The following is a 26,488-nucleotide window of genomic DNA, read 5'->3' on the forward strand; positions in this document are numbered from 1 at the left end:
TGTGAAGAGACCATGAGGATAAAATCAGAGAGATTAGAGCCCACACAGAGGCATACCAAGAATTTTTCTTAATAAGAGACTGAATAGAAGGGAAAACCGATAGAGGTACTCAAGGTACCCTCCGCCACACACTGTCAGGTGGCTTGCGGAGCATGGATGTAGATGTAGATTTAAATGGTTCTACTAAAACAAGGTTGGACCTCACTTTTCATTTTTTTTTTTTACTCCCTAGAAAAGTGATTAAGGTTTTTTTAACAGTTCACATCTCATAGTTTTATTGGATATGAACAATTCTTAATTTACACAGAATCATGGAGTGTGTCACTTTCATTAAATACAAATGTTCTCAATTTTCTGAAAACACATTTCAGATTTTGTGACTGGGGCTACTAGTACCTCCTTGATGACTGTCAAAAAGAGTTCAATTTGTTGTCAGGAGTGACAATATGATACTGCATACAGTATTATTTCCCTCCATCCTCCACTTTCAGTAATGCACAATACTTTTGCCAATCCATCCTAAACTAGTTACACCTTACTAACACAATGTAACTGTTGTATATCTACACTAATGAAATAAGGTTGTCTAAGATACTCTGAAACCTGCAACCAATATCAATCAGGAAAGATATTTATTTATTCACTTTGATGAACAAAGTGGTTATAATTTAACTTCTCTTACACGAGAGGAGCCCCATAAGGAACGAGGGATTGTGAGACAACAAAACTTCGTGACAACATACCACTGAAAGAAACATTTTAATTTTCACCTGAGAGGGCGACATTAGTTAACTGTTGACTGTTTATGCTCCAGGTTACAAATGTTGCTCAATGTGACAATCTGCATCTGCAACACCATGGAACCATACTACAGATTGCTCTACTGCTGCCTGAAACATCAAGAGGGATGTTGGCTCCCTCCCTCTCTACGCTCACCTTCAACCCCCAACACATGTTAGTGTCCCGTTGATAAACCCTGTCCTCCTGATAACCCCACAGCACAGATCACATGGGTTCATAACTGGCGATCTTTGTGGCCATGCAGTTTGAAATGATTGGCAATTGATTCGACTTTCTCCAAATTAATTACAGAGTAACCTAGTGACCTCACTAGCATTGTGGGGTGTAGTTCCATTGTGCATCAAAATAGCCTCACCCAAAGCATTTCTCTCTCACAGAGCAAGGATCACATGTTGGCAAAACAAATCACAGTAACATGGCCCATTCCCACTGCATGTGTTTGGTCCCTGGCCTTGAGTTCCTCAACAAAACAGACTCCTCATGAACTGTGCCATGAAGCCACACCACACAGTGATGTCTTCATTAACGTTTGTTGATGGTGACTATCCCCAGATGTGACAATTTTGAGTTTCCACTGCCCCAGTTCACCCCTACACAAAATATTCCAAGGTCACATGTCATCACCTTTCAACCCTTACATGAAACTTCAAAGCAAAGTCTAATGTCCGTGTCATGTTGAAAAAGTTGGTGAGTAATGTGAAGTTTGTATGGATACCATTTCAAAATTTTTCGCAGCACTTTCCCAATGATGAACGATGGAGTGTTCAGCTGTTGTGGCACAGCTCAAGCACTGCTTGGAGATCCCACATTGTATCCACCACTATCAGCTGTGTCCACAGTAACTCCAACAACTGCAGTGCAATTGGCCATCAGCCTCTCCAAGGAGCAATTATTAAATTACCAGTTAATTAGAATTTCCGATTCATGTTCTTCACCCACAGTGCAGAAAGAGGACATCTCCGTATTCCTTTCATGCATCAATATGAAAAGCAGCAGCACTATCGCTACTTTGATGAAACAGCTTCACAAGTAAAGCCCTGCTCACTTTGTCCAGACCCATGTAATACACTCTCGCATGCTTTTGTTTCAACCCATTGCCACCATAACAGTATTGATGTCTAAAAGTAAGTCCTCACACTTACACCACTAACACAAATCCTGCAGCTCACAGTCTTAACGTCATTCCTATAAAGTTGGGTATCCATACGGTAAATGGTTTTCTGTCTACATTGGCTCAAGTAGTGGAAGTTGAATAATAACCACCCTGTACATTCTTTATGTTAATTAAAAATTCTACAATCTGCTTCAGGTCTGAATCAACTTTGTTCCTAGAATTATGTGGAGGTGGTTGCTTTCTTAGGAAATGTTAATTCTGGGACTTTAACACCAACATTCAACTGTTAGTTACTAGCATTTTAATATTCCTACTACCATATTTCACCTGAAATTCATTTCAGTAATAGGTCTCTTAGATAGGGACACATGGCAAATCTAGCCTGTAAAATCACTACATGCATTCGAGATACACATTTCCACACAAGCAGCCACTGCTGTTGTTTACAGCACACCAAATTTACTATGTAACTCTTTCACGTCCACACCCTACAGCACAGTTTGAGATATCTGCATCCAAATCTCTCATAAAACTGGCAAAAGTCATTCTGTTTAAGATTACAGTATCACAATTATGCAAACAACTGTGCAACAATATGAAAGGGGCATGCACCACTTATTTCCAACTCCAGAAAGACCCTAGAATAACTACACCAAATTGCAGACTATAAGTGCCAATGTGAGCTATGATTTATATCTGCCTGCAGTCAGTGCAGTTCCTCCTCCTCCTCCTCCTCCTCCTCCTCCCCCCACCCCCCCTGCCCCCCCCCCTTCCCCTCTCCCTCAAAGACAATATTGTAAGGCCCTCATGAACTTAATATTGGAAGTTTATGACAATCAACATCATGCCCACTGGGGCTGTGGAGACCTTAACAAAAGGGCCACTGCCTGAACTGGAAAGACATGTCCTGACTCTCTCAGTGGAATGCAGCCCTCACACTAATGATAACTGTGGCCATTTGGCATGTACTATTTCTCTTACAAAACAGCTCCAGTTCTGAGTAAGACATTTTTTACTCTATCATTTTTTGGGCATGCATACAGAATATTTTTAATTCATTCAATATTCAATTTACCAAAAGAACTTTAAGAAATACAGGACAGGTTTTACTTGGTGCTTAACATAAATTAACTGGCAGATTTATCTTCAGTGTTGCTTGACAATATCAGTCACACTACTAAAGAAGATTAAAGCACTTCAACTTAACAATTACTTTACTATTAGTTTAAAATTACTGATTACAATAACATACAATTTACCAAATAAAAATCAGATAGCTACTATACGAAGTCAAGTTCGGCTTCAAGAACTTAAAAGGTGCCAGAAATACAGCTCTGGCCTCGAGTAGGCAAAGGTTGGATAAAATGAATCACAGAAAGTGTGACAGTGTAATGTGGAATGACAATCACAATATTAAGAATTGAGCTACAATAGAACATCAGTGCTTTTTCTCAGACATAGCCCGTTGGTTTAAAATTAAGACAACTGATTTACAGAACAGCTAACCTGCTTAGCACAAAATTTATGTTGAAATTCAATTTATTAATGCGCAAGAGGTGGACCATAACCGTTTTTTGTTTTTGTTTTTTCAGAAAACTACCAAAAACTGTTCTAACAGCTCTCTTCTCAGAGATGTGTGTTGTATTTAAACTTCCAGGTAACACCTGTTAATCTGACAATGAATAAATAAAAGAACAAAAGAATAAATAGCAATTATTCACAGCAGAATTTTTAAGTTAGTGGTTCATGATCTGCTAGAGCTCCACCATCAAGTATGCTTGTACACCCCCTGTAAAATTAACTACAATAATATCCAAGTCGGCACTATTCTGTGTGGAACTGAGTCCCAAACAGAACACTCGTCTGTGGCCGGACAGTGCTACTTTGGGAGATGGTGGGCGATTGGAGAGAAGTCATGGGATTTCTGTTTTTGTAAAAGGTTGGAAGGGTTTTTATAGACCTCTAAGGCCTCAGTGAGACACTCTGTGTATTTCAAGAGCGACTGCTCATCACTACAGATGTGACAGCCACAGGTGGCTAGGTTGGCTGGTTGGTTGGTTTAAAAGAGGGGGGAAGGGACCTAACTGCTAGGTCATCAGTCCCTTGTTCCGAATAAAACAATGCCACAAGGGTGAGAATAAAACAAGCATGACAGAACACAAAACAGAGAGAAAGGAAAAAAATGACAAGAACGACGGAAGGGCAATGAACACTTAAATGGACAAAAGGGGACAAGAAAACCACAGAAGTGCAAAAAAAAAACAGGTAGAAGAGATTAAAACAACAAAACAGATTACCATGGCTGGCTGACCATGAGAATAAAAAGGAGAAGAAAGCCACTCTGCAACACATTAAAACCTCCATCCTGAAAGCACTAGGGTGGAAGAGACAGAGGGACAAAGGACATGTGCTAAAACTTAGATCAAATAATAAAAGCCACCCTCATTAACAAAATGTAAAACTAAATCAGCCGATAAGGCATTGTCAGATAAAATTAGTGGCAACGAGTCCGGTAACCGAAGATTTCATCATAGGGCAGTCAAAGTGGGACAGTGCACCAGAATATGGGCCACTGTCAAACGGGCACCACACCGACACTGAGGCGGGTCTTCACAATGCAGGAGGTAGCCATGGGCTGCCCAAGTGTGACCAATGCGGAGCCGGCAGAGAACCACAGAATCCCTGTGAGAGGCCCGGATGGATGACTGCCACACATTCATCTTCTCCTTAATGGCACACAGTCTGTTGTGCGTACTGACTATGCCATTCCATCTCTCAAAGCCGAGAAACCTGGCAGGTTAAAAACGAACGCAGGTCAGTTATTGGAATGCCGATCTCCATAAGTGGTTTCCATGTAGCCTGTTTGGCCAGCCTGTCAGCAAGTTCTTTGCCTGGGATTCCAACGTGTCCTGGGGTCCACACAAACACCACTGAATGACCAGACCATTCCCAGGCAAAGATGGACTCCCAGATGGTCACTACCAAAGGATGACAAGGATAGCACTGGTCGATAGCTTGTAGGCTGCTCAACAGTCAGTACACAGAAGAAACTGACTGCCCAGGGCATGAACGGATGTGCTCAAGAGCACGAGTTATAGCCACCAGCTCCGCAGTGAAAACACTGCAGCCACTGGGCAAGGAATTCTGTTCAGTATGCCCTCCATGGACATAAGAGAAGCTGACATGACCATCAGCCATCATGCCATAGGTGTAAACCAGTTCATGGTACATGTTAAAAAACAAGAGGAAGTGACTATGGAGAGCCACAGGGTGAACTGAGTTCTTTGGCCCATGTGAAAGGTCCAGGCGAAGCCGCAGCCTAGGTGTACACCATGGCGGTGTATGCGAATGGACCTCGAATAAAGTTGGTAAAGGCAAGGACTCCAGTTCAGATAGAAGGGAGTGGACACGAACTGCAATTTTAAGCCCTGACCTGGGCTGCCAATGCAGGAAATGAAACACCATGGGAGGGAAAAGGCGAGTGTAATTCGGTTGCGCAGGAAAACTATGAACGTGTGCAATGTAACTGGCGAACAGCTGCACATGCCTGACCTGCAATGGAGGGATTCCAGCCTCCACCAAGACACTGGTCACTGGACAAGACCTAAAAGCTCCCGCTGCTAATCGAACGCCACATTGTTGCACTGGGTCAAGTAAACACTACACTGAAGGTGCTGCCAAACCATAAACCAGAGTCCCATAGTCAAGGTGAGATTGAACAAGGGCTTCGTAGAGCTGCAGCAGCGTACAGCGATCTGCACATCAGTTGGTGTTGCTCAGGCAAAGGTGAGGAAGCCAAGTCAATTGGGCGTCTAACACCAGTTGTAAGAATCAATATGTCACCACTACAGTGAAGGGATCATAAGTAAGGTAAAGTTCTGGTTCTGGACGAATGGTACGATGCCAACAGAAGTGCATGACACATGACTTTCCAGCATGACTGCGCCCTGTAGACGGCTCCCTGTAGGTGCCACCAGTACTGGTGGAGCAGTATGAAATGCTGAAGTCATCTGCATACAGAGAGGGTGAGATAGACTGCCCTACAGCTACTGCTAGACCGTTAAAGGCCACTAAAAATAGAGAGCCACTCAATAAAACACCAGCAGAGCCCTGCAGGACCCCACTCTCCTGTATATTGGGAGGGGGGGGGGGGGTATGGGAGTCACCAACTTGGACAGGAAATACGAAGAGACAGGAAATACGAAGAGACAGGAAATACTGGATAAAACTCTGGAGCAGGTCTCTGAGACCCCACTTGTACAATGTGGCAAGGACATGGTGTTACCAGATGGTGCCATAGGCTTTTTGTAAATAAAAAAATTGCAAAAAGTGTTGGCATCTGGAAACGGCTCTTTGGATGGCAGACTTGAGGGATACATGATTATCAGTGGTAAAGTGACCCAGGCAGAAACCGCCCTGACACATGGAGCCAGTAGGACATGTCTCCAGGACCCAACCCTACCGCCGACACACCATATGTTCCAGCAGCTTACAAAGAATGTTGGTGAGGCTGATGGACCAATAGCTATCAACATCAAGCAAGTTTTTGCCGGATTTGAGCACTGGTATGATGGTGCACTCTCGCCAATGCGATGGAAAGATGCCATCGCATCAGATCCGGTTGAAGATCATGAGCAGATGTCACTTGTAGTCAGACAAGAGATGTTTAACCATCTGACTGTGGATCCGAGATGGCCCAGGAGCTGTGTTGGGGCAATGTGCAAGGGCACTGAGGAGCTCCCACTCTGTAAATGGGGCATTGTAGGATTCACTATGGCATGTAGTTAACAACAGGACTTCCACTTCCATCCTCCTTGAGAGTGCAAAAGGCTGGGGGGTAATTCTTCGACGCAAGGCACGAGCATAGTGCTCAGCCAAGCGCTCTGTAATCTTATTTGTATTGGTACGTAACACGTCACTTATGTTAATACCAGAAACACCAGTTGGGGTCTAGTATCCAAAAACTCATTACCCAGACTCGGGACAGTGATGTATGGTACCCAATGGTTGACACGTACCACTCCCAACACTCCTTTTTACATCTTTTGATAAGCTGGCAAATGCAGGCACAGAGCTATTTAAAGATATGAGGGCCAAGGAAGGGCGCTGCTTATGCCACTGAAGAGCTCGCCAGTGCTCCTTAATTGCCTCAGCAACTTTCAGCGGCCACCACGAGACCGCCTTTTGCCAGCCAGGGGCACACAAAAGAGTAAGGGATTGTGTTTTCCGCCGCAGTAACGATTGTTTTAGTCACCTACTCAACCATCACATCAATGTTATGCCGGGGGTGGGGGGTGGGGGGGAGAGTCAACAGAGACCGCAGAGATGAAAGTTTCCCAGTCTGCCTTGTTTAAAGCCCATCTGGACAACCGTCTGTGGGCCTGACACCGGGGCAGTGACAGGAAGATGGGGAAGTGGTCACTACCACACAGGTCGTCATGTGCTCTCCAGAGGACAGTTGGGAAAAGTCCAGGCCTGCAAACCAAGAGATCAATAGCCAAATATGTGCCATATGCCACACTGAAATGTGTGGTGGCACCTGTATTTAAGAGGCAGAGGTTGAGCTGTGACAAATTTTTGATATCTCTGCCTCGGCCAGCAAGAACGATGCCACCCCACAAGGGGTTATGAGTGTTAGAATCTCCCCGAAGAAGGAAAGGTTTAGGGGATCAGAGCAGCCAATGTGTTCAGGGGTACTGCACCATCTGGAGGAAGATATACATTGCAGACAGTTATTTCTTGCATTGTCCTTATCCTAACAGCCACAGCTTCAAGAGGAGTTTGAAGAGGCACAGGTTCACTGCATACCGAGTTCAGGACAGAGAAACTCCACCTGACACACTATTATCGTCACTATGGTTCTTGTAATATCCCCTATACCTGCGGAGAGCAGGAGTCCACTTAAGAGTTGCTGTAGCTCAGCCAGGTGGTGGAAAAAAATGCCTCAATTCCGCTGGACGATGATGTTATGTTGAGGTCGGGAAGGCATTAAGCACGCAAGGAGGCAGGGTCACCTGCTGCCACTGAGTGAGTATTTGTAGCCATTCCTGCAGTGGACGAGGCATCAGTGAGATCCAGGTCCGCAGGGGACGGTAAGATCTCCACCACATCCTCAGATGCAGAATTTGTAGCGAGTGGTGGTGTTGGGGCCACCCGAGGGTCCTTTTTCTCAGCAGACTTCTTTGTTTGCTTGCCCTCTCACTTCTCTTTAGGGGCTTGCTGGAAACACTTCTCTGAAATAGCTTCAGGCATGGAGGAAGACCATGAAGCTCTTTGTCCAGCAGCTTTTGGCTCCTTGAACCACTGGCGAGTGTATGCCATGGCATTAGTGGAGACCTTTGGAGAGAGGGCCCCAAGGGATCCCTTCCACATGAGAAGAGCCAGAGGAGGTTGTTGCTTCTCTGGCAGGGAGTAGAGGGCCTTGCTCCCAAGGTATGTGCTTTGGGAGCAACAGAGGAAGATTTGCCCCCTACCACCAAGGGGGCAGATGTATTCTGCTGACCCTGAGGGCCCACTGTTCGTGGCATGAGGAACCACTGGCACTTGGGATGGCAATGGTGATGTAGCTGCAGCATACGTGGACATCAACCAAATGGGGTGTAATCATTCAAAATTACATTTAGCCTCCTGGTAAGTCAACTGGTCCAGGGTCTTGTACTCCTTGATTTTCCACTCCTTTTGGAGTACTGTGCAGTCTGGCGAGCAGGGGGAGTGGAGCTCTCCACAGTTGATGTAAGTGGGAGGAGGCACACATGAATACCTGTGTGCAGTGGACGTCCACAGTCTCGACATGTGGCGCTGGAAGTGCAGCAGGAAGACATGTGACTGAACTTACAGCACTTTAAGCACCACATAGGAGGAAGGACATATGGTTTAATGTCACAGTGGTAAACCACCACCCTGACCTTTTCAGGCAATGAATCACCCTCAAAGGCCAAGATGAAGGCACCGGTAGCAACCCTGTTGTGTCTGGGTCCCCTGTAAATGCGCCGGATGAAATGAACACCATGCCGTTCAAAATTGGCACAGAGCTCGTCGTCAGAACTCAAGAGGAGATCATGATGGAAAATGATACACTGACCATCTTGAGGCTTTTAAGGGGAGTGACGAAAACAGGAATATCATCCAACTTGTCAAAGGTGAGTAATGCTTGGGATTGGGCTGGAGATGCTGTCTGAATCAAGACTGCACTGTTTTGCACCTTTGACAGCGCTGTCACTTCTCCAAACTTATTCTCAATGTGTTCAATGAAAAACTGAGGCTTTGTAGTAGGTAGAAAGGAGTCCCCATAGTTCTGTTACAGACTAAGAACAGAGGTGAATATGGCTCTCTCCGTTCTGTAGCCCTACATTCGTCCCATGGTGTAGTGAGGGAGGGAAATGATTTAGGGTCATACCTGTCTGCATCGTATTCGATCTTGCCCTTCTTAGAGACTGCTGGCGCCATATGGTCACAAGCAAGAGATGACAGTCTGCTTCATTGTGGTTCATCTGCCATGATACCACCCACTCCGAACAGGGGCTCTCACATGGGTGCCACCCAGCCACAGCAAAGGCCAACTGGCACGATTGCCATTGCTGGTAGTCCTGATGCCCCAGGAAGACAGGCATCTACTCCTTGGCATATGTGGGTAGTTTACAGCTCAGGCTTCAGCAGTGTGATCCCTGTGTTGTCAGGGGGCTACCACCAAATGGGTACTTGACTGCCCCACCACAATGGACTGGTTACCGTGCTGGATATTGAGTGCAGAGAAATCCAACACTGTCATGGGGGCGAAAGAGGACAGGAGACAACAGAAGAAAATGACATACCCCAGGAAGTGTCCTCACCCAAATAGTTGAATCGCAGGTGAACATGCAAAGCCATGACAAGGGATTCAGGAGATCAAATCTACAGGTAACTCATGCACCACATAAGGCGTCCTTCCCCACATGGGCCGCACTTCTGTAGAATTTTGAAAGTGGCATGTCAAACTGTAGAATGGGACCTAAACTCATAGGGCCAGAAAGTGAGACTCCTTTTAGTCGCCTCTTACGACAGGCAGGAGTAAGTCAGGCCTATTCTAACCCCCGGACCTGGAGGGGGTGGTGGCTAGGCTGTATAGAATGGACTTTTTGTATGGAATGGGTGACTGCTGTCTAAGTGGAGGTATTGCTGGTGCTTAGTAGGTTTCATATGGAGAGAGGTACTGATTATCCATCTTTGACATGGAGGTCAACATCGAGGAAGGTGGCTTGATGGGTTGAGCAGGACTAGGTGAAACAAATGGGGGGAGAAGGTGGTATTGTCGAGGAATGTGGATAGGGTGTCCTAACCCTCAATCCAGATCACGAGAATGTCATCAATGTATCTGAACTAGGTGAGCAATTTGGGATTCTGGATGTTTAGGAAGGACTCCTCTGGATGGCCCATGAATAAGTTGGTATAGGATTGTGCCATGCGAGTGCCCAGAGCCACATCTGTAGTGACGAGTGGCCCCTCTCAAAATAAACTGAGGATCTCACTGAGGCCTTTACAAATCTTAATTACCCTCCCAACCTTGTACAAAAACACACATCACGTGCCCTTCCTTCCCCATCACCCAACACCTCCCAAAGCCCCAACGTCCAGCCAGAGAGGAGCATTCCCCTCGTGACTCAGTACCGCCCATGACTGGAGCAACTGAATTACATTCTCTGTCAGGGTTTCAACCACCTCTCTTCATGTCCTGAAGTGAGGAATGTTCTACCACCATCCTTCCCACTCCTCCCACAGTGGTATTCCACCACCCACTTAACCTACACAATATCCTCATCCATCCCTATACAACACCTGCTCCCGTGACTCGTATCCCTGTAATAGATCTGTCCCATACACCCTCCCACCACCTACTCCAGTCCAGTCACTAACATCACCTATCTCATCAACGGCAGGGTTACCTGTGAAACCAGTCATGTGATCTACAAGCCAAGCTACAACCACTGTGCTGCATTCTATGTGGGCATGAGACCAACGACTGTCTGTCCACATGAAAGGCCACCGACAAACTGGCCAAGAAACTGCTAGAGCACTTCAACCCTGAGCACACAGCCCAACAGCGTTCTTCATTTCAATGATTGCTTCATAGCCTGTGTCATCTGGATAATTCCCACTAACACACACTTTTCTGAATTGTGCAGGTGGGAACCCTCCCTGCAATATATTCTACACTCCTGTAACCCTCCTGGCCTCAACCTTCATTATTGATTGTCATCCATCTAGCCCCTTCCCTGTTCCCATTCCAGCACTACACTGCACTTTATTCCAACAACGCACCTACCTGTCTTTTTACTTCTTTCGTTTTCCACTACCCCCACTCTCACCCCACCCACTGTAACCTCTCCACACTGCACCTAGCTGCCCCACACTCCACCGCGTCCCTGCTAACTCCCAGCAGTACTTAACAGTCCCCACCCACCCCTGCTACCCCTGCTATCCCTCCCCTTCATCACCCCAGCCTCCTCCTTACCCCAACCAGATTGCCTTTCCCATAATGCCAAGCTGCTCATAGTCTAGCTTCAGCTGCCAGAGACTGGTCAGGTGTGAGTGAGTTGCATTTGCACGAGTGTGTGCTTGTGCTTATGTTTAATTTTGATGATTCACTATATCCACTGAACTATCATGATTTATTTGTTACTACACTTTTCCATTTATGTGATCAAGCTATAAAATGCAACACCCTGTTGGAATGACATTCACAACTGGCCAATAAAACAAATTATGAAGTATTGCTTCTTAACACATCTGGGGCAAATTTTTTTCTACTGTATAACAAAGAAAGTAGACGTGCAACTACTCTGAACAAATTTTCATGTGAATAAGAACAATAAAACTGTAGGGAATAAAGATGTAAAAATGCACCATAAAGGTGAATGAACAGACAACCGAATTGCAAAACTGAGTAGTCATATTAATGCAGGTCACAATATGCAGGAGTAACAAGGAAATATTACCAACTTGACCTCAACAACGAGAAAAAGCAGCACACTTTCAAGGTATGAACTCCAGCAAGATATCGCATGCAGGGCCGTAACTCTGAAAGCTACACAGTTATGACCTGGAAGTACAGCTTTTAAATTTGTATGTGCACTGGTTTTTCACCTGCTTTGTCCCACTGCAGCTGTTTAATGCTCAAGCAAAAAACTGTACAGTGGAGTCCGTATGGTGTTCGTGAAATACTGTTTTTTGACTTTGGTAACATGCTTTGTGACTGCATCGAAGCACATGGTTTCTGAACTGCAGCTGGTGCCCGAGATCTTACTGCTTTGAATATTTTTTTATGTTGCGATTCAAAAATGCAGTGTAAATGAATGAGTGTGTCATTAAAGCAGTAACATAGCACTACTTAATTATTAACAAACTGTTGTGAGTTTTTTCTTTAGGTTTTAAAGCTGGCATTGTTAAAGTTAAGTACATATGAATGCTCATGTTGCTGAATGTCATTCACATGATTGCACTGCTGACTGAAAATCATTACATTGCTTGGATCAAGTCCTTTTGATTTTGAGGCATATACACGGCTGCATAATAGCAATACAAGACTGTTGTTAAAACAATACTGAACAGTTTTGTGCACTCTGTTTACATATTTTGTACTCCTTACTTAAAATTCTGTTGCGTATAAAAACATGGGCACTCTAATCCAAAACACGTTCGGCAGAGTGTCCACCGCCCCCATCCTCTCCTCTCCCCTTGAACATCTGCGAATAGGAGGGCTATGTTTGTCATTCCGCTGACCAGTACTTTGTGCCTGGGGTTTAGGCAGCTGCAATGATACGGAGTGAGAAATAACCAGTGAACAAATTTAAAAACTATACTTCCATAAAACAACCTACTATCAGAATTACAGACCAAACTTTAACATGGGGTTGACTTCTAGGGCTGATATATTAGAAATGTTTTTTCCTCTCTCTTCTTAAAATTTTATGTCAAATTGGAGATGCGTCCTTGTAAAAATATTGAGATAAAAAATATGTAACAAACTTCATTGTAGCATATTCTTATTTTTGACACTTTTTTATTGTTCTATGTAACTGATCACAAATTCTGTATTTCTTGTCAGAAAATATGATAAACAAAACAAACTGATGACATTCTGAAATGCAGCTTTACTCACAAAGGTAACGGGACACATTTCGCGAAGACGAAGACCATTGCCAGGTGGAAATTCAGCCACCGCTGCCACTGACACCACCTTCATTGCTTCCAACTGGTACCATCACCATATTGTTTTTTTATTTTTTTTTGGGGGGGGGGGGGGCAGCTTTAGGATATTTATCATATCTTCAGCTGTCCATAATATAGTAGGGAAACTGACTGGCTGATTACAGAGATGATTGTGTACACCAAGCACGTCCTCGTGTGTTAATCTTTTTCTTCATGGTGAGTTTTGGCATTTAAAAATTTACTAAAGGAATGTGCGCCATCCACACACACACACACACACACACACACACACACACACACACACACACACACACTTATCTGTTTGAATTCTGACAGCATTATTTTGTTTTAGGTGCCCATGGTGTGTCTGGTTTTCCGTATTATTTCCCAAGAAGTTTTAACTTTTTAAGACACTATGTTTGGACTGCATATATGGATGCAACTGAAGGCCATTAAAGGAAAAAGAGATTCAAAAGATTTAAATATGTATAGTAAGTATTACACATTACTGTCAATTTCATTGTTCATGAATATCATCCATGAGAAACCTTTACCTAGTTCACATCTCTAGAGAGCTGAAATAGGTAAGTCTGATACTGGCCTGTTATAGCATCATTTTAAAGATGGTTCAAATGGCTCCGAGCACTATGGGACTAAACTTCTAAGGTCATCAGTCACCTAGAACTAAGCACTACTTAAACCTAACTAACCTATGGACATCAAACACATCCATGCCCGAGGCAGGATTCGAACCTGCAACCGTAGTGCCAGACTGTAGTGCCTAAAACTGCTCAGCCACCCCGGCCGGCCATTTTAAAGAAATAAACAAAATTTTATGTAAGTAGAAAAAGCTTACACGGATGTTAATAAGAAGTGGTTATTGTAAGAATATTTACTTAGGTTGAAATTGCAGTTTATATCAGAACAAATGAAGTATGACTGAATATCAAGTCAAGATGGAGAAAAATTAATCAAAAAGTGAAATGCAATTGAAAGTGAAGGCATGGTTGAAAAACATATGTGAAAAAAAGGGTATTAACATAAATTACTGTCATCACACTTACATGTGACATCTTTCAGGAAACTGAATTTCAGGTCTCATTTTCCACTGCCATGTTTGTGTGTTGGGCTGTAATTATTTTATTACTCTGATAAAATATCTATTTTCCATGCATCAGTTGTTTTACAGAAATCTTGCCAATACACAAACTTTCAATTTAATTTGTAAAATGAAATGTTGTTACCAGTACTTTTGCAGATTTCTCATAAAGAGAGTACAGTTTGCCTATGGATGTCAGTGGCCTCAGGAGAACAAGGTATGTCCAAAAATCTTATCCCTCGTATTGGTGAGTTCAAAACTGTTACTAACCCATCTACTACAAACTAAATGTGTTAGGGAGAAAAGAGCTACATGGTTTGTGCTGGAAAATTAGTACTGAGCTGCAATGTTTTGGAGACTTTAAATGTTTAGAAAACTTCCTATTAAGCAAAGATATTCACATTCCTGTTCACAGAATTAATGAATGTTTTGAGACGCCATTGTAAGTGAATGAGGCCCTCTGCTGCTACCAGATAGATGGGTATAGCAATTCAAGTAGTCAACAATGCAGAATACAGGGTTGCTGCCAATCAGTTACATTTTCTAATGCAGTGGTCATATGTAATGTTTCTGTATCTGCTTCCATTTCATGAAAATAAAATGTGCTACTTTTGAGTTAAATAAAGGAAATTAGAACTTCTTTTTCAATCATATACCAGTAATCCTGTCCTTGACTCCACATATAATCACTTTGCCTACATTATTGCAGTTACAAATGCAAGCAGAAACCTGCCACAAACTAAGCATGTTTCAAAAATAGTGAAACATTTTTGTGGGAGGGAAGATCTATTACCAAATAGAAAACCTTGATAGTTAGAACCAAATTACTAGAACAAATTTTAAGTGTTTACACAACCAATCAGAAGCTATATTGCCTAATATGTTTAGAAAAATGAGATTTGGGTGCATTTGTAGACTTAGAGAAAGCTTTTGACAATGTTGACTGGAATACTCTTTCAAATTCTAAAGGTGGCAGGGGTAAAATACAGGGAGCGAAAGGCTATTTACAATTTGTACAGAAACCAGCTGGCAGTTATAAGAGTTGAGGGACATGAAAGGGAAGCAGTGGTTGGGAAGTGAGTATGTTATTCAATCTGTATATTGAGCAAGCAGTAAAGGAAACAAAAGGAAAATTCAGAGTAGGTTTTAAAATCCATGGAGAAGAAATAAAAACTTAGAGGTGACATTGTAATTCTGTCAGAGATAGCAAAGGACTTGGGAGGAGCAGTTGAACGGAATGGATAGCGTCTGGAAAGAAGGATGTAGATGAACATCAACAAAAGCAAAACGAGGATAATGGAATGTAGTCGAATTAAGTCGGGAGATGCTGCGGGTATTAGATTAGGAAAATGAGACACTTAAAGTAGTAAAGGAGTTTTGCTATTTGGGGAGCAAAATAACTGATGATAGTCGAAGTAGAGAGGATATAAAATGTAGACTGGCAATGGCAAGGAAAGCGTTTCTGAAGAAGAGAAATTTGTTAACATCGAGTATAGATTTAAGTGTCAGGAAGTCATTTCTGAAAGTATTTGTATGGAGTGTAGCCATGTATGGAAGTGAAACATGGACGATAACTAGTTTGGGACAAGAAGAGAATAGAAGCTTTCGAAATGTGATGCTACAGAAGAATGCTGAAGATTAGATGGGCATATCACATAACTAATGAGGAGGTACTGAATAGGATTGGGGAGAAGAGAAGTTTGTGGCACAACTTGACCAGAGAGAAAGGGATCGGTTGGTAGGACATGTTCTGAGGCATCAAGGGATCACCAATTTAGTATTGGAGGGCAGCGTGGAGGGTAAAAATCGTAGAGGGAGACCAAGAGATGAATACACTAAGCAGATTCAGAAGGATGTAGGTTGCAGTAGGTACTGGGAGATGAAGAAGCTTGCACAGGTTAGAGTAGTATGGAGAGCTGCATCAAACCAGTCTCAGGACTGAAGACAACAACAACAACAACATGGGTATTAGAGAGAGAGGAGAGAGAGAGAGAGAGAGAGAGAGGAGAGAGAGAGAGAGTCTGTGTGTGTGTGTGTGGTGTGTGTGAGAGAGAGGAGATCAGGGACGATTTATACAAGTATGTAATCATTTCTTTCTTGTAAGACAACAGCCATAAAGAAATCCAGTAAACACTGAGTGAAAATTCCAAAAACTTACGCCTCCAACTCTTGTTTTCATTTTTGTGAACTCTTCTTTCGTCATAGTACCCTCTCCTTCACCAAGTTTCTGTAACTTTTCTCTGGATGCATCAAAATCTGGTCGAGGTGGAGCTGGAGGAATCTATTTCGAAAATTAGTATTTTTAATAAAATGAAAGTTAAATTCAAATTCAAACAATAAGCATTTTAAGCATTTAACTTACAATGTAGCCTGCATAATCTTCATTTTCTTCAAATCTGTCATGTAACCATATTAATTCTTCATGCTGTCTAACAACATAGAACTCTGATTTACGAAATTCTGGTAGAGTTGTCTGAAAACAAAATAACTGTATGTTCCAATGGAAAACACACTGGCAAGTTTATCAAATTAAAATTATCTTCAGTCTCAGAAGAATTTACATACCAAAATATTAACTATAATTACTACACTAATGCAAAGTTATGAGAGGAATACATAATAAGCAATGTAGTGGAACCAGTAAGCAGTGGGTAAACGCGTTGACAGGAAATTCAACATTCTAACTTAGTTGTCAACCTAGTTTTACCTTAATGTTACAGAAGATCCTTGGGCACAGATGTCTAGCACTATCAGCAACACAGCCAACTGTTTTTGTCCATTGCTTCTTCTAAAATGAGGATTTTTTTAACCTATTATATGTTAAACTCTATTAAGTATACTCAACAGACAAATATAAACTGAAGTCCAACTGAAATTACTTGTTTCTTGACATCGGCCACTTGACACTACTGCGTTGCCACATCGGCTGCCAATCTGTTAAAGACAACATGCAAACACAGCGCGTCACTTCACTAGTGTTGAAGTTCTGTTAGATGTAAAGCAGAGTGATGCTGAGAGCAACTGCCATCAGGAATGACAGGATGTGAGAGGCTCTACCCACAGCCGATTTCAAATGACCAATGACTTAACTGCAGCTGACAAGTTTCATAGCCCAGAATTTACACTCATTTTCTACCTTAACCACAACCTCTTTATGTGGAAATGTATCTGAGAAAACTGCAGTCAACAACCTGTGGGAGAACCATTCACCACACTGGTTTTGTTCAGGGTGATTAAAGCTGACCTCTGTGAGCAAACTGAAGGCAGAAGAATTTTAGTTTCAAAACTAGCAACAAGGTGTACCTTTTCTCTTTCATTGACTGCCTGAAACTATCCTCACACAGGCTACACGAGCAGACACATTGTCAATCGGGTTGGCAATGTTACAGGTAATCTAGGCAACACTGCCAGATTCCAAACAAAAAACAGATGACAAGAAAAAATATGAGCAAATGATGTCAATACCACGATTAAAAATAAAATTCTACATTTAAATCAATTAATTGGATAAAAATCTAACAGTCATTCTGATCAAGATTAAAAAATAAAAGCATTATACCACCTGACAAGATTTGAACCCACAACCTTCCACACTTCAGGACTGTATCTTAATTTCTACGCAACACCACCACTTTTTGATACAGTGTTATATTTATTCCTCTATAGAACCAGTTGGAACAATTTGCTGCCTTAACAATAGTTAGGCATCATGCAATGTCATATGAATCTTATCAACTGAAGGGCGAACTCTGTGCTGATAGGATGCGATGTAAAATCTCATCTTGTGCGGGAGGATCCAATAGTGTTGAGCTAGTGCTGTATATGAAATGTACAAGGGTAGTTTTTTAAATAAGGGCCGTTTTTATTTTTTAAAAAAGATACAAATACTTTTGTAAAAATCTTATGTTCTGATTCTACACACTTTTACCTATTTTTCTACATAGTTGCCTTGTTTATTTAAGCACTTGTCATACCGTACAACTAAGTTTTTAATTCCCTCTTCAAAGAATTCGGCCACTTGCTCCGACAGCCAATAGTTCACGGCCGCTTTAACTTCGTCGTCATTGAAGCGCTGCCCGCCAAGATGGTGTTTCAGGTACCGGAAAAGGTGAAAATCACTAGGAGCAAGGTCGGGGCTGTATGGTGCATGGTCCAAAACTTCCCAGCCAAAAGAATCAATCAAATCCCGAGTCTTTTGAGAGGTGTGAGGCCTAGCGTTATCGTGCAGGAGTAAAACTCCTTTTGTCAGCATGCCGCGCCTTTTGTTTTGAATTGCTCTGCGGAGCTTCTTTAGAGTTGCACAGTAGGCATCTGAGTTGAATGTCGTTCCTCGTGGCATAAAGTCCACTAGCAAAACACCGCGCCGTTCCCAGAACACAGTTGCCATAATCTCGCGCTTTGACAGCATCTGTTTGGCTTTGATCTTGACGGGGGAGGTTGTGTGTCGCCATTCCATCGATTGCCGCTTGCTTTCGGGAAAGATATGGGATATCCATATTTCATCTCCAGTGACAATTTGACTCAACATGTTATCCCCTTCTCCCTCTTAACGAATCAAAAAGTCCAATGAAGTGGCAAATCTCTTCCCTCTGTGGTCCTCTGTGAGGAGTCTGGGTACCCATCGAGAACACAGTTTCTTAAAGTTTAGGTTTTCAGACACAATTTTGTACCAAAGCGATCTTGAAACTTGTGGAAATTCAAAAGAAAGAGTGGAAATTGTGAATCTTCTGTCCTCACAAATCTTTGTTTCGACTGCAGCCACCAAATCATCAGTGATCACAGAGGGCCGGCCTGAGCGTTCGTCATGGATGTTTTGATGGCCATTTTTAAACTCTCTAGCCCATTGACGCACTTTACCTTCACTCATTGCATTCAAGCCATAAACGTCTGTTAACTGACAATGAATTTCTGCAGCTGATAGGCTTCTCGCGGTCAAAAAATTTATCACTCACCGTATCTCATATGCAGCAGGCGATTCCATAATCGTAAACATTATAAAGTAGCACAGCGATGCGTACACGTCGGGTACAGAGCTGCAACTTGCATCAGTGTGAACGGGAAGGATGCCGGCAAGTGGCATGGTGGCTTGTTGCGGCATCCACGCGAACTATTGGACTATACGCGCGAACGGCCCTTACTTAAAAAAGAACCCTCGTATGTATGTCATTACCTTTGTTGTGTGTGTGTGTGTGTGTGTGTGTGTGTGTGTGTGGGGGGGGGGGGGGGGGGGGGAAGGAGGGGGGGGGGGGTGTCATGTCCAATGAAATGTTAGAAGGACAAGAACCAGGACTCAAAAACATCCAAAAGGAAAGCACAATAAGGAATTCGAAGTGAATTGATCATCTGTTGTGGCAATTTGGCAACAGCAAACAGTTCAGCTGTGACAATGTTCCAGTTGGAGGAAACCATCTCCAACATGCAAGGCATGAATTAAAAAGTAATTTTCATCAGACTATAGTGATAAATGAAAGTCTCTTTCACCCATTGAGGGAGAGTGGGTTCTGTGTTTTAAGTATCTGTGCCCGACTGGATCTCAAACTCAGAAACTAAGATTTAGCAAGCAACTTTCTTATCAACTAAGCTATACTTGTATGATAGGTAATCAAGCTCACAGCTTCAGTTTTGCCAGTACCCCTCTCCTACATCCCAATGCCAAACTCTGGCATATGCTGTACTAGGAAAACGAAGGAAAGACATTATGAAGATATGGCTTAGCCATAACCCGAGTACGACTGATGCTATGGAAGTGGACCATGAGCTGTTCCATGACGACTCACTCTGAACACTGCTTGCAAAGGAGTGAGTACTGAGACAGCACACAGTTTTAATCCAAATTTAAAAAATGATACATACTGTACTGCAGAATGAATGATTCAATCTCAACAAAATTCCAGGACTGTGGCTTTACTAAGCCTATTATGTTGAACGAAGAAGCCACTAGTAGAATTCTTATACCACACAGGGATCTAGAATCTACATACCAAGAAATTCCACGAAATTTAGTTTTATTACAAAGACACCAAAGAACTGCTCCATCCTAAAAGATGTACTCCCACTGAGTAGTGCAGAAACCTGGGACACTATTAGAAGCCCTAAAAAAATTTGGAGGAGGAGGAGGAAGAATAAAAAGGTAAGGAGTTAGGACATCCAAGCTGGCATTTTCAGATTACAAAGCAGCAACGTAGACAACTACATGCAGAATAAAGTAAACAACACCATATTTCAAATAAACCCAGAACCTTCTTACTGTGTGACACCCATTCATCAAAACATTCACTAATCTAATAATAGTAATAGCATTTACCTTAGTGTGAACTGTGAATTTAACTTTATCTTTTTCACTCAAAGCATCAGATATATCAACAAGCAATGAATGATCCGTTAAATCCACTGTCTCCGATCTTCCAGGCTGAAACAAAGAGTGATCTACATCAAGCTTTCCTACAAACAGGATACAACGCACAAAAACAGGTTACAATTTGCATGCAGACTTGGCATAATTTACTATTACTATGCTGATTGAGGATAAACTCAAAGGCAGTTTGCCTCTCATGTTCTGCATCTTTTTATTATGCAGCATTTTAACATGTCCTCAAATGAAACATCAGCAACAATGAGTTAACAGCATGGACAATGTTTTATAATAAAAACCAAATCATAAATTACATAGACTGGCCTCATTAAATCACTGCCAATGAACATTAATTATTAAAGTCCATACAAACTATTGTTATCAGTCTGAAAATTGGTTCAGGTGGAGTTCTCCATGCTAGTCTATCATGTCCAAGTATCTTCATCTCTTTTATGATTACAGCAACCTACAATTCCAACATGTCTACTGTATATCTCTGTCTCTGAACACTTGACTATAGTACTGAACTCAGGAATTTCATCACTAACTTTAGCACTTATATATCCTACATGTCATACCAAAACAGTACACCCCAAGAGTAAATTCTTTGAAATAACTTTCAAATCACCTTAAAGAAAAATGCAAATAAGTTATTCAAAACAATTACTTCCATTAAACAGTGTTGCTGAATGACACTTCAGTGATGTGTGAAAAAGTAAATGTCATCACATCATTGCTTTTACTGACAAGTTATGAAATAAACAAATAGTATCACACTGTCTGCACTTTATGATGCATTCATTCTATGCAAATTGAAAATAAAACATCTGACACACCAAAAATTTCTAAGTCTACAATTTCTTGGCTTTTTCCACACTCAAATCAGTTTTTATGAACTCAGATTTTTATAAATTTCTTAAGTGTGTATTTTAACAAGATAGGTTATTGATTTCAAACTCAGCCAGTCTTATCTTTGTAGAATACTGTTTCCCAACTTCCCATCACCAACTACTTCTATTAATTTTCCCCTTTTTCTTTTTTTGGTTCATAATTTACAGTTGTACATGGCAAATCTCTCCTAAAATACGAGGCGTATTTTTTAAATAAGTAAAGTTTTGAAATTGAAAAAAAGACGTGCAAAGATATCTCAATAATTTTATTTTTACATGAAAGCTTGCACCTTAATCTACTTTTCTACATAATTTCCATCAGTATTAAGGCACTTGTCATAACGTTGTACCAGTTTTTGAATACCCTCCTCATAGAAGTCTGGCACCTGACTTGTTAACCACTGCATCACCATTGTTTTGACTTTGTCATCGTCTGGAAGACACTGACCGCCCAGGTGTTTCGTCAAGTGCAGGAACAGATGGTAGTCACTGGGCACAAGATTGGGGCTGTACGGAGGATGATCTAGAGTTTCTCATTGAAAAGATGTGATGAGATCTTTGGTATGATTTGCCACATGAGGACAGGCATTGTCTTGCAGCAAAACAATGCCCTTGCTCAACTTTCCATGTCTTTTGTTCTGAATTGAACGGCAGAGATTGTGCAATTTCTTATAGTAAGCTGCTGCACTTTAAGAAATACCCGGACGGTCAGCGTCTTCAAGACGATGATGAAGTCAAAACAGTGGTGACGCAGTGGTTAACAAGTCAGGCAGCAGAGTTCTATGAGGAGGGTATTCAAAAAACTGGTACAACATTATGACAAGTGCCTCCTCAATATTGACGGAAATTATGTATTATTGAGATCTTAGCATGTCTGTTTTACTTTCAAAATGGTACTTACTTAAAAAACACACCTTGTACTTCAGATTTCAGATGTTCAACTATTATGGAATTCTTTAATTTTCTAGTTATGGGATTACAATACGGTCACAAAATTTCTTATAACTGAAATAAACTTAGCATGCACAACAAAATTTTCATGCAGATTAAAGATTGTGCTTTAAGAGGCAGTCCCAGCAGCTATGGAAGAATTAACAGAAAATTTCATGCAATTACTTCAGTGTCTTCAACTGTGCGGATTCAAACAATTCTACAGCATTATAAATAACATTGAAAGAGGAATTTGCACTATTGTCCATGAATGAAAATTGTTTCCAAAGGGGCTTTTAAGGAATTTTAAAAACAAAGTAACATAGGAGAAATGTGTCATGACTCTGGGCAGAGGGATCATATGGCTATAGACTGTAGGAGTCTTCAGTCAATAATGCTGCAGAACAGCCGGGTCAGTTTCTTTTCCTTCACCAGATGGGGTATAGTGTGGTCAAATATCATTCAGGACTTCGTTGGAATATGGTAAAACTCATCCAACTGGGTTGAGATTTTTTTTTTTGCAGGGACAACACTGTTAGCTCAGATGGAGGAACCCCGAAAGTTGTAGGAGTAAGTTTCATTGTGCCCAGGGAAATCTGGAACATTATTGTTCATTTTTTTATGTTTATGACTTGGCAGACAATATCAACAATCTGACACTGCAGATGATACAACTACATAGAATGAAATCATTTCAAAAAATCTGCACAAATACTCAGTCAGATCTTAGTAAGATTTCGAAGTGCAGAAAAATTGTCAACTTAGTTTAAAAACAAACAAACAATGAACCACAGTCTATGACTGCAACTAATACCCAGGTACAGCCTAAACATTTGTAGGCTTATGAAATATAATGAACACAAGCAGTCAGTCAAATGTGAAGCAGATAACACATGCCGGTTCATTGGGACTGGGAAAATGCAGTGAGCATACAAAGGAGATCACTTTCAAAATACTAGTGCAACCTATTGTACAATTTTGCTCAAGTGTGTCAGACTTGCACCAAGTAAGACTAATAGCGGTTATTAAAGATATACAAAGAAGAGCAGCACAAATGGCCATACGTTTGAGCTAGGGGATAGTATAACAGATGCTGAAGAAACTGAACTGGAAGAAATTAAGACAGGTGCAAACTATCCCGAAAAGTTTCAAGAATCAGCTTCACATGAGGAATCTTCTACTTATTCCTCCTATAAAGTCTGTAAAGACAATGAGAATAATTACAGTGTGCACAGAGGCATTAAAGCCTTTGCCATGCATTACACACTCTACTCTCATTCGGGAGGACGACGGTTCAATCCCGCGTCCGGCCATCCTAATTTAGGTTTTCCATGATTTCCCTAGATCGCTCCGGGCAAATGCCGGGATGGTTCCTTTCAAAGGGCACGGCCGACTTCCTTCCCCATCCTTCCCTAATCCGACGAGACCAATGACCTCGCTGTCTGTTCTCCTTCCCCGAAACAACCAACCAACCATGCACTACAATGGTTCACATTCATAACCACTGTAAAATATACAATACTACAATTAAACATTTCCATACAGACATGGAATTTAATGTTCTGGGGGCAAGAGGCTAACTCGTTGCCAACAGGCATTTGACAGAATTTGTAACCATCAGATACTCTAAAACAAATCCTCCTGACACAGGGCTAAAAATTTCAGTTAACGCTACCATTTACACCGCAGAAGATTTCAGTTTACGAAATACGTAGAAAGATGAGGGTTCTCTGAAATCAGTGGTTAAAATACTTAGTATTAAGTAACAAATAAAAACACCAACTGAGTAGAGGAAGATCAACAGCCTTTTCTAAGATAACTGCTTTTCTACAACTGAATAAATGAAGAGGCATTTAGGACTAATATTGAACAATAAAATAATCTTGTCTAAGGATTATAATCTAATGCAAGCCTACAGAAAGTAGATGAAACAACAGCTAGAGGTTCTAGGGGGAAAGACTCCTAGGTGTCAACAACCTATTCATACACATCCAAACATGGAACCATAGAATATTAATCACCACCCATTTTCAAAGTAGTGCATGCTAGAACCACATGAAGCTCCCAAGAACGTACTGTAAGAATTTATGCCAAAAAATCTGTACAATCAATGCCACTCTTGACAAAAATACAGGAAATGGATGTAAGAACTTTTGAGAAGCAGGCTCTGTCTACTTACCAGTGTTAATTTACAATCTCTAAGTACTAAAATAGTTAATTTGAAAGGGACTGGGGGTTCACATGTTTACTGTAGGCCTATACAGTTATAGCAAGAATGGGGGGAAAATGAAGCAGCCAAAGAACTCTGACACCAAAACATGTGTAAGGACGTGGAAAGAAAGATGTACACAAAGAAGCATTTGCATAAACATTTATTGTATATTCTATATAGAAGTGCTCTATAGAAATTAAGATGTCATAACACAAGCTGTAAATTGAATAAGCGAATACTGCCAAAACTGGGCATGCAACTGTAAAAGGCAGCATTTCAACAAAAACACGCAGTACACAACACAATTTTAATGAGTAAAGATGCTCCCTCACCTTTCTATTATCACCACTTAAAATGTCTCTATCGTCTAAACCGTCCTGGAACACAGAGTAAACACTAGTAGTCACAGACAACCAGGATGCAATAAAGAAGATGCTACGTGACAAGTTTTTAAAATAAACTACACTAAAAACTACTGGTGCAACTTAAAAACGGATGCGATGTAAAACGTTTTAAGTAAAACTTATAAACACCTTGTTATCGACGTGTCTACATACCGTCCTCGCCCAATATTGCACGTTAATGTTTATATTACAGAAACAACATACTACTAATATCACGTTCTCAATTTAGAAAATAGGGTTTACAAAAAAATGAAAAAAAAAACTGATGGCGTTGGTGAGGAGAAGAAAGGTTATCTTCCACTCTTACAGTTCCTCACCTTCCTATTACCGTCGTTAATTAAATCTGCGTTATCTTCCAACCCTTCCTGAAACATAAACAAAATACAGTATTAATGAATCTGCTGAAACTTCAGGAACACCGGCTTTCAATTTTTAAAAATAAGTTTACCATCATGTTTATCAGTCAGACGAAAATGGTACAGTAGGGAATGATCTTCTACACAGGAACGCTCTCCTAATACTACGTTAGGTGAACTACACACACAATTTACGAAAAGCAACCTCCACAACTCGCAGAAACTTCACATGACAGTTGTACGCCTTCCACCTCAGATGACAATTGAGCACCGGAATGTAATGCCAACATAGTTGCCAATAAACAACAGCGTAAAAGAAAGACGAGAGACCAACTACGTCGTTGATAAGTTTTTTACACATTCAAAAAGTCGTACGCGACAAGACTTCACATAATGTAATTATTTTTCCACATTAAAAGTTCACTTTAGTCCAAACTTGTAATTTAGTGTGAAAATTGTAGCGGTAATCTAATACAAGCGTAGCAGAAGATACACTGTAGAATTACCTCCTCTATGGGAAGATACTGCTACGTAAATTTTTAGATTTCGACAGATAATTGCAACAAAAAAAAACTGCCGGAATCGCTTCGTGTTTCACCATGTCGCTATTCTCATATTTTAGCCGTAATGTTCTCTAAAATCACATTCTCGGGAGCACGTACTACAGCCCTTTCGCGACATATAACTAAATTATCAAAAATCTATTGGATACACCTTATTAACGCTCAGTTTGCTACTATTTTATAGTTGAGAAAACCACGACGAGATATAATGGCACTTTTAAACTAGGTGTTGATCATCAACTAAAGTATGAATTATTGGATCCTTCTGTGTGCCTTAAATATGTAGTTACAAAGCGTTTTTTATTCGGGAGCAAGTACAGCTCTCCAGTTCAATATTTATGACAGATGAGAATGTGCCTGTTTTTGTAGCAAGTGTAAATATCCAGTGTATCAGAACAAAACTGCATAATTTAACCATCTTTGTGGACCAAGTTAAACCAGATGTTTTGTGAATCAGTGAGTACTGTCTAGCATAGCAGGAAGAGGATTATTATAGCCATGTGGAATATCCTGAAATGATAAGTGGAGGGAATCGTTAAACAACTACATACGGAGGGGTATCTGTCTATACAAATAGTCTTGG

At 41.4% G+C, this 26,488-nt stretch overlaps 1 protein-coding gene across 1 annotated transcript in view; it reads right to left on the reverse strand.

The window, feature by feature from the left end:
• The window catches only part of LOC126161773 (sorting nexin-6), an 86,955-nt gene extending 61,334 nt beyond the window's left edge, over positions 1 to 25,621 (reverse strand). Inside the window, 7 exon segments of the mRNA XM_049917842.1 lie at positions 16,357 to 16,373; positions 16,375 to 16,479; positions 16,561 to 16,671; positions 20,503 to 20,607; positions 24,915 to 24,959; positions 25,304 to 25,351; positions 25,435 to 25,621. Of these exon segments, the coding sequence (XP_049773799.1) occupies positions 16,357 to 16,373; positions 16,375 to 16,479; positions 16,561 to 16,671; positions 20,503 to 20,607; positions 24,915 to 24,959; positions 25,304 to 25,351; positions 25,435 to 25,440 (437 nt within the window). The 5' untranslated portion in view covers positions 25,441 to 25,621.
• Between the last annotated feature and the right edge of the window lie 867 nt (positions 25,622 to 26,488).

This window comes from Schistocerca cancellata, chromosome 2 (assembly GCF_023864275.1).
Source record: "Schistocerca cancellata isolate TAMUIC-IGC-003103 chromosome 2, iqSchCanc2.1, whole genome shotgun sequence".
NCBI lineage: Eukaryota > Metazoa > Arthropoda > Insecta > Orthoptera > Acrididae > Schistocerca > Schistocerca cancellata.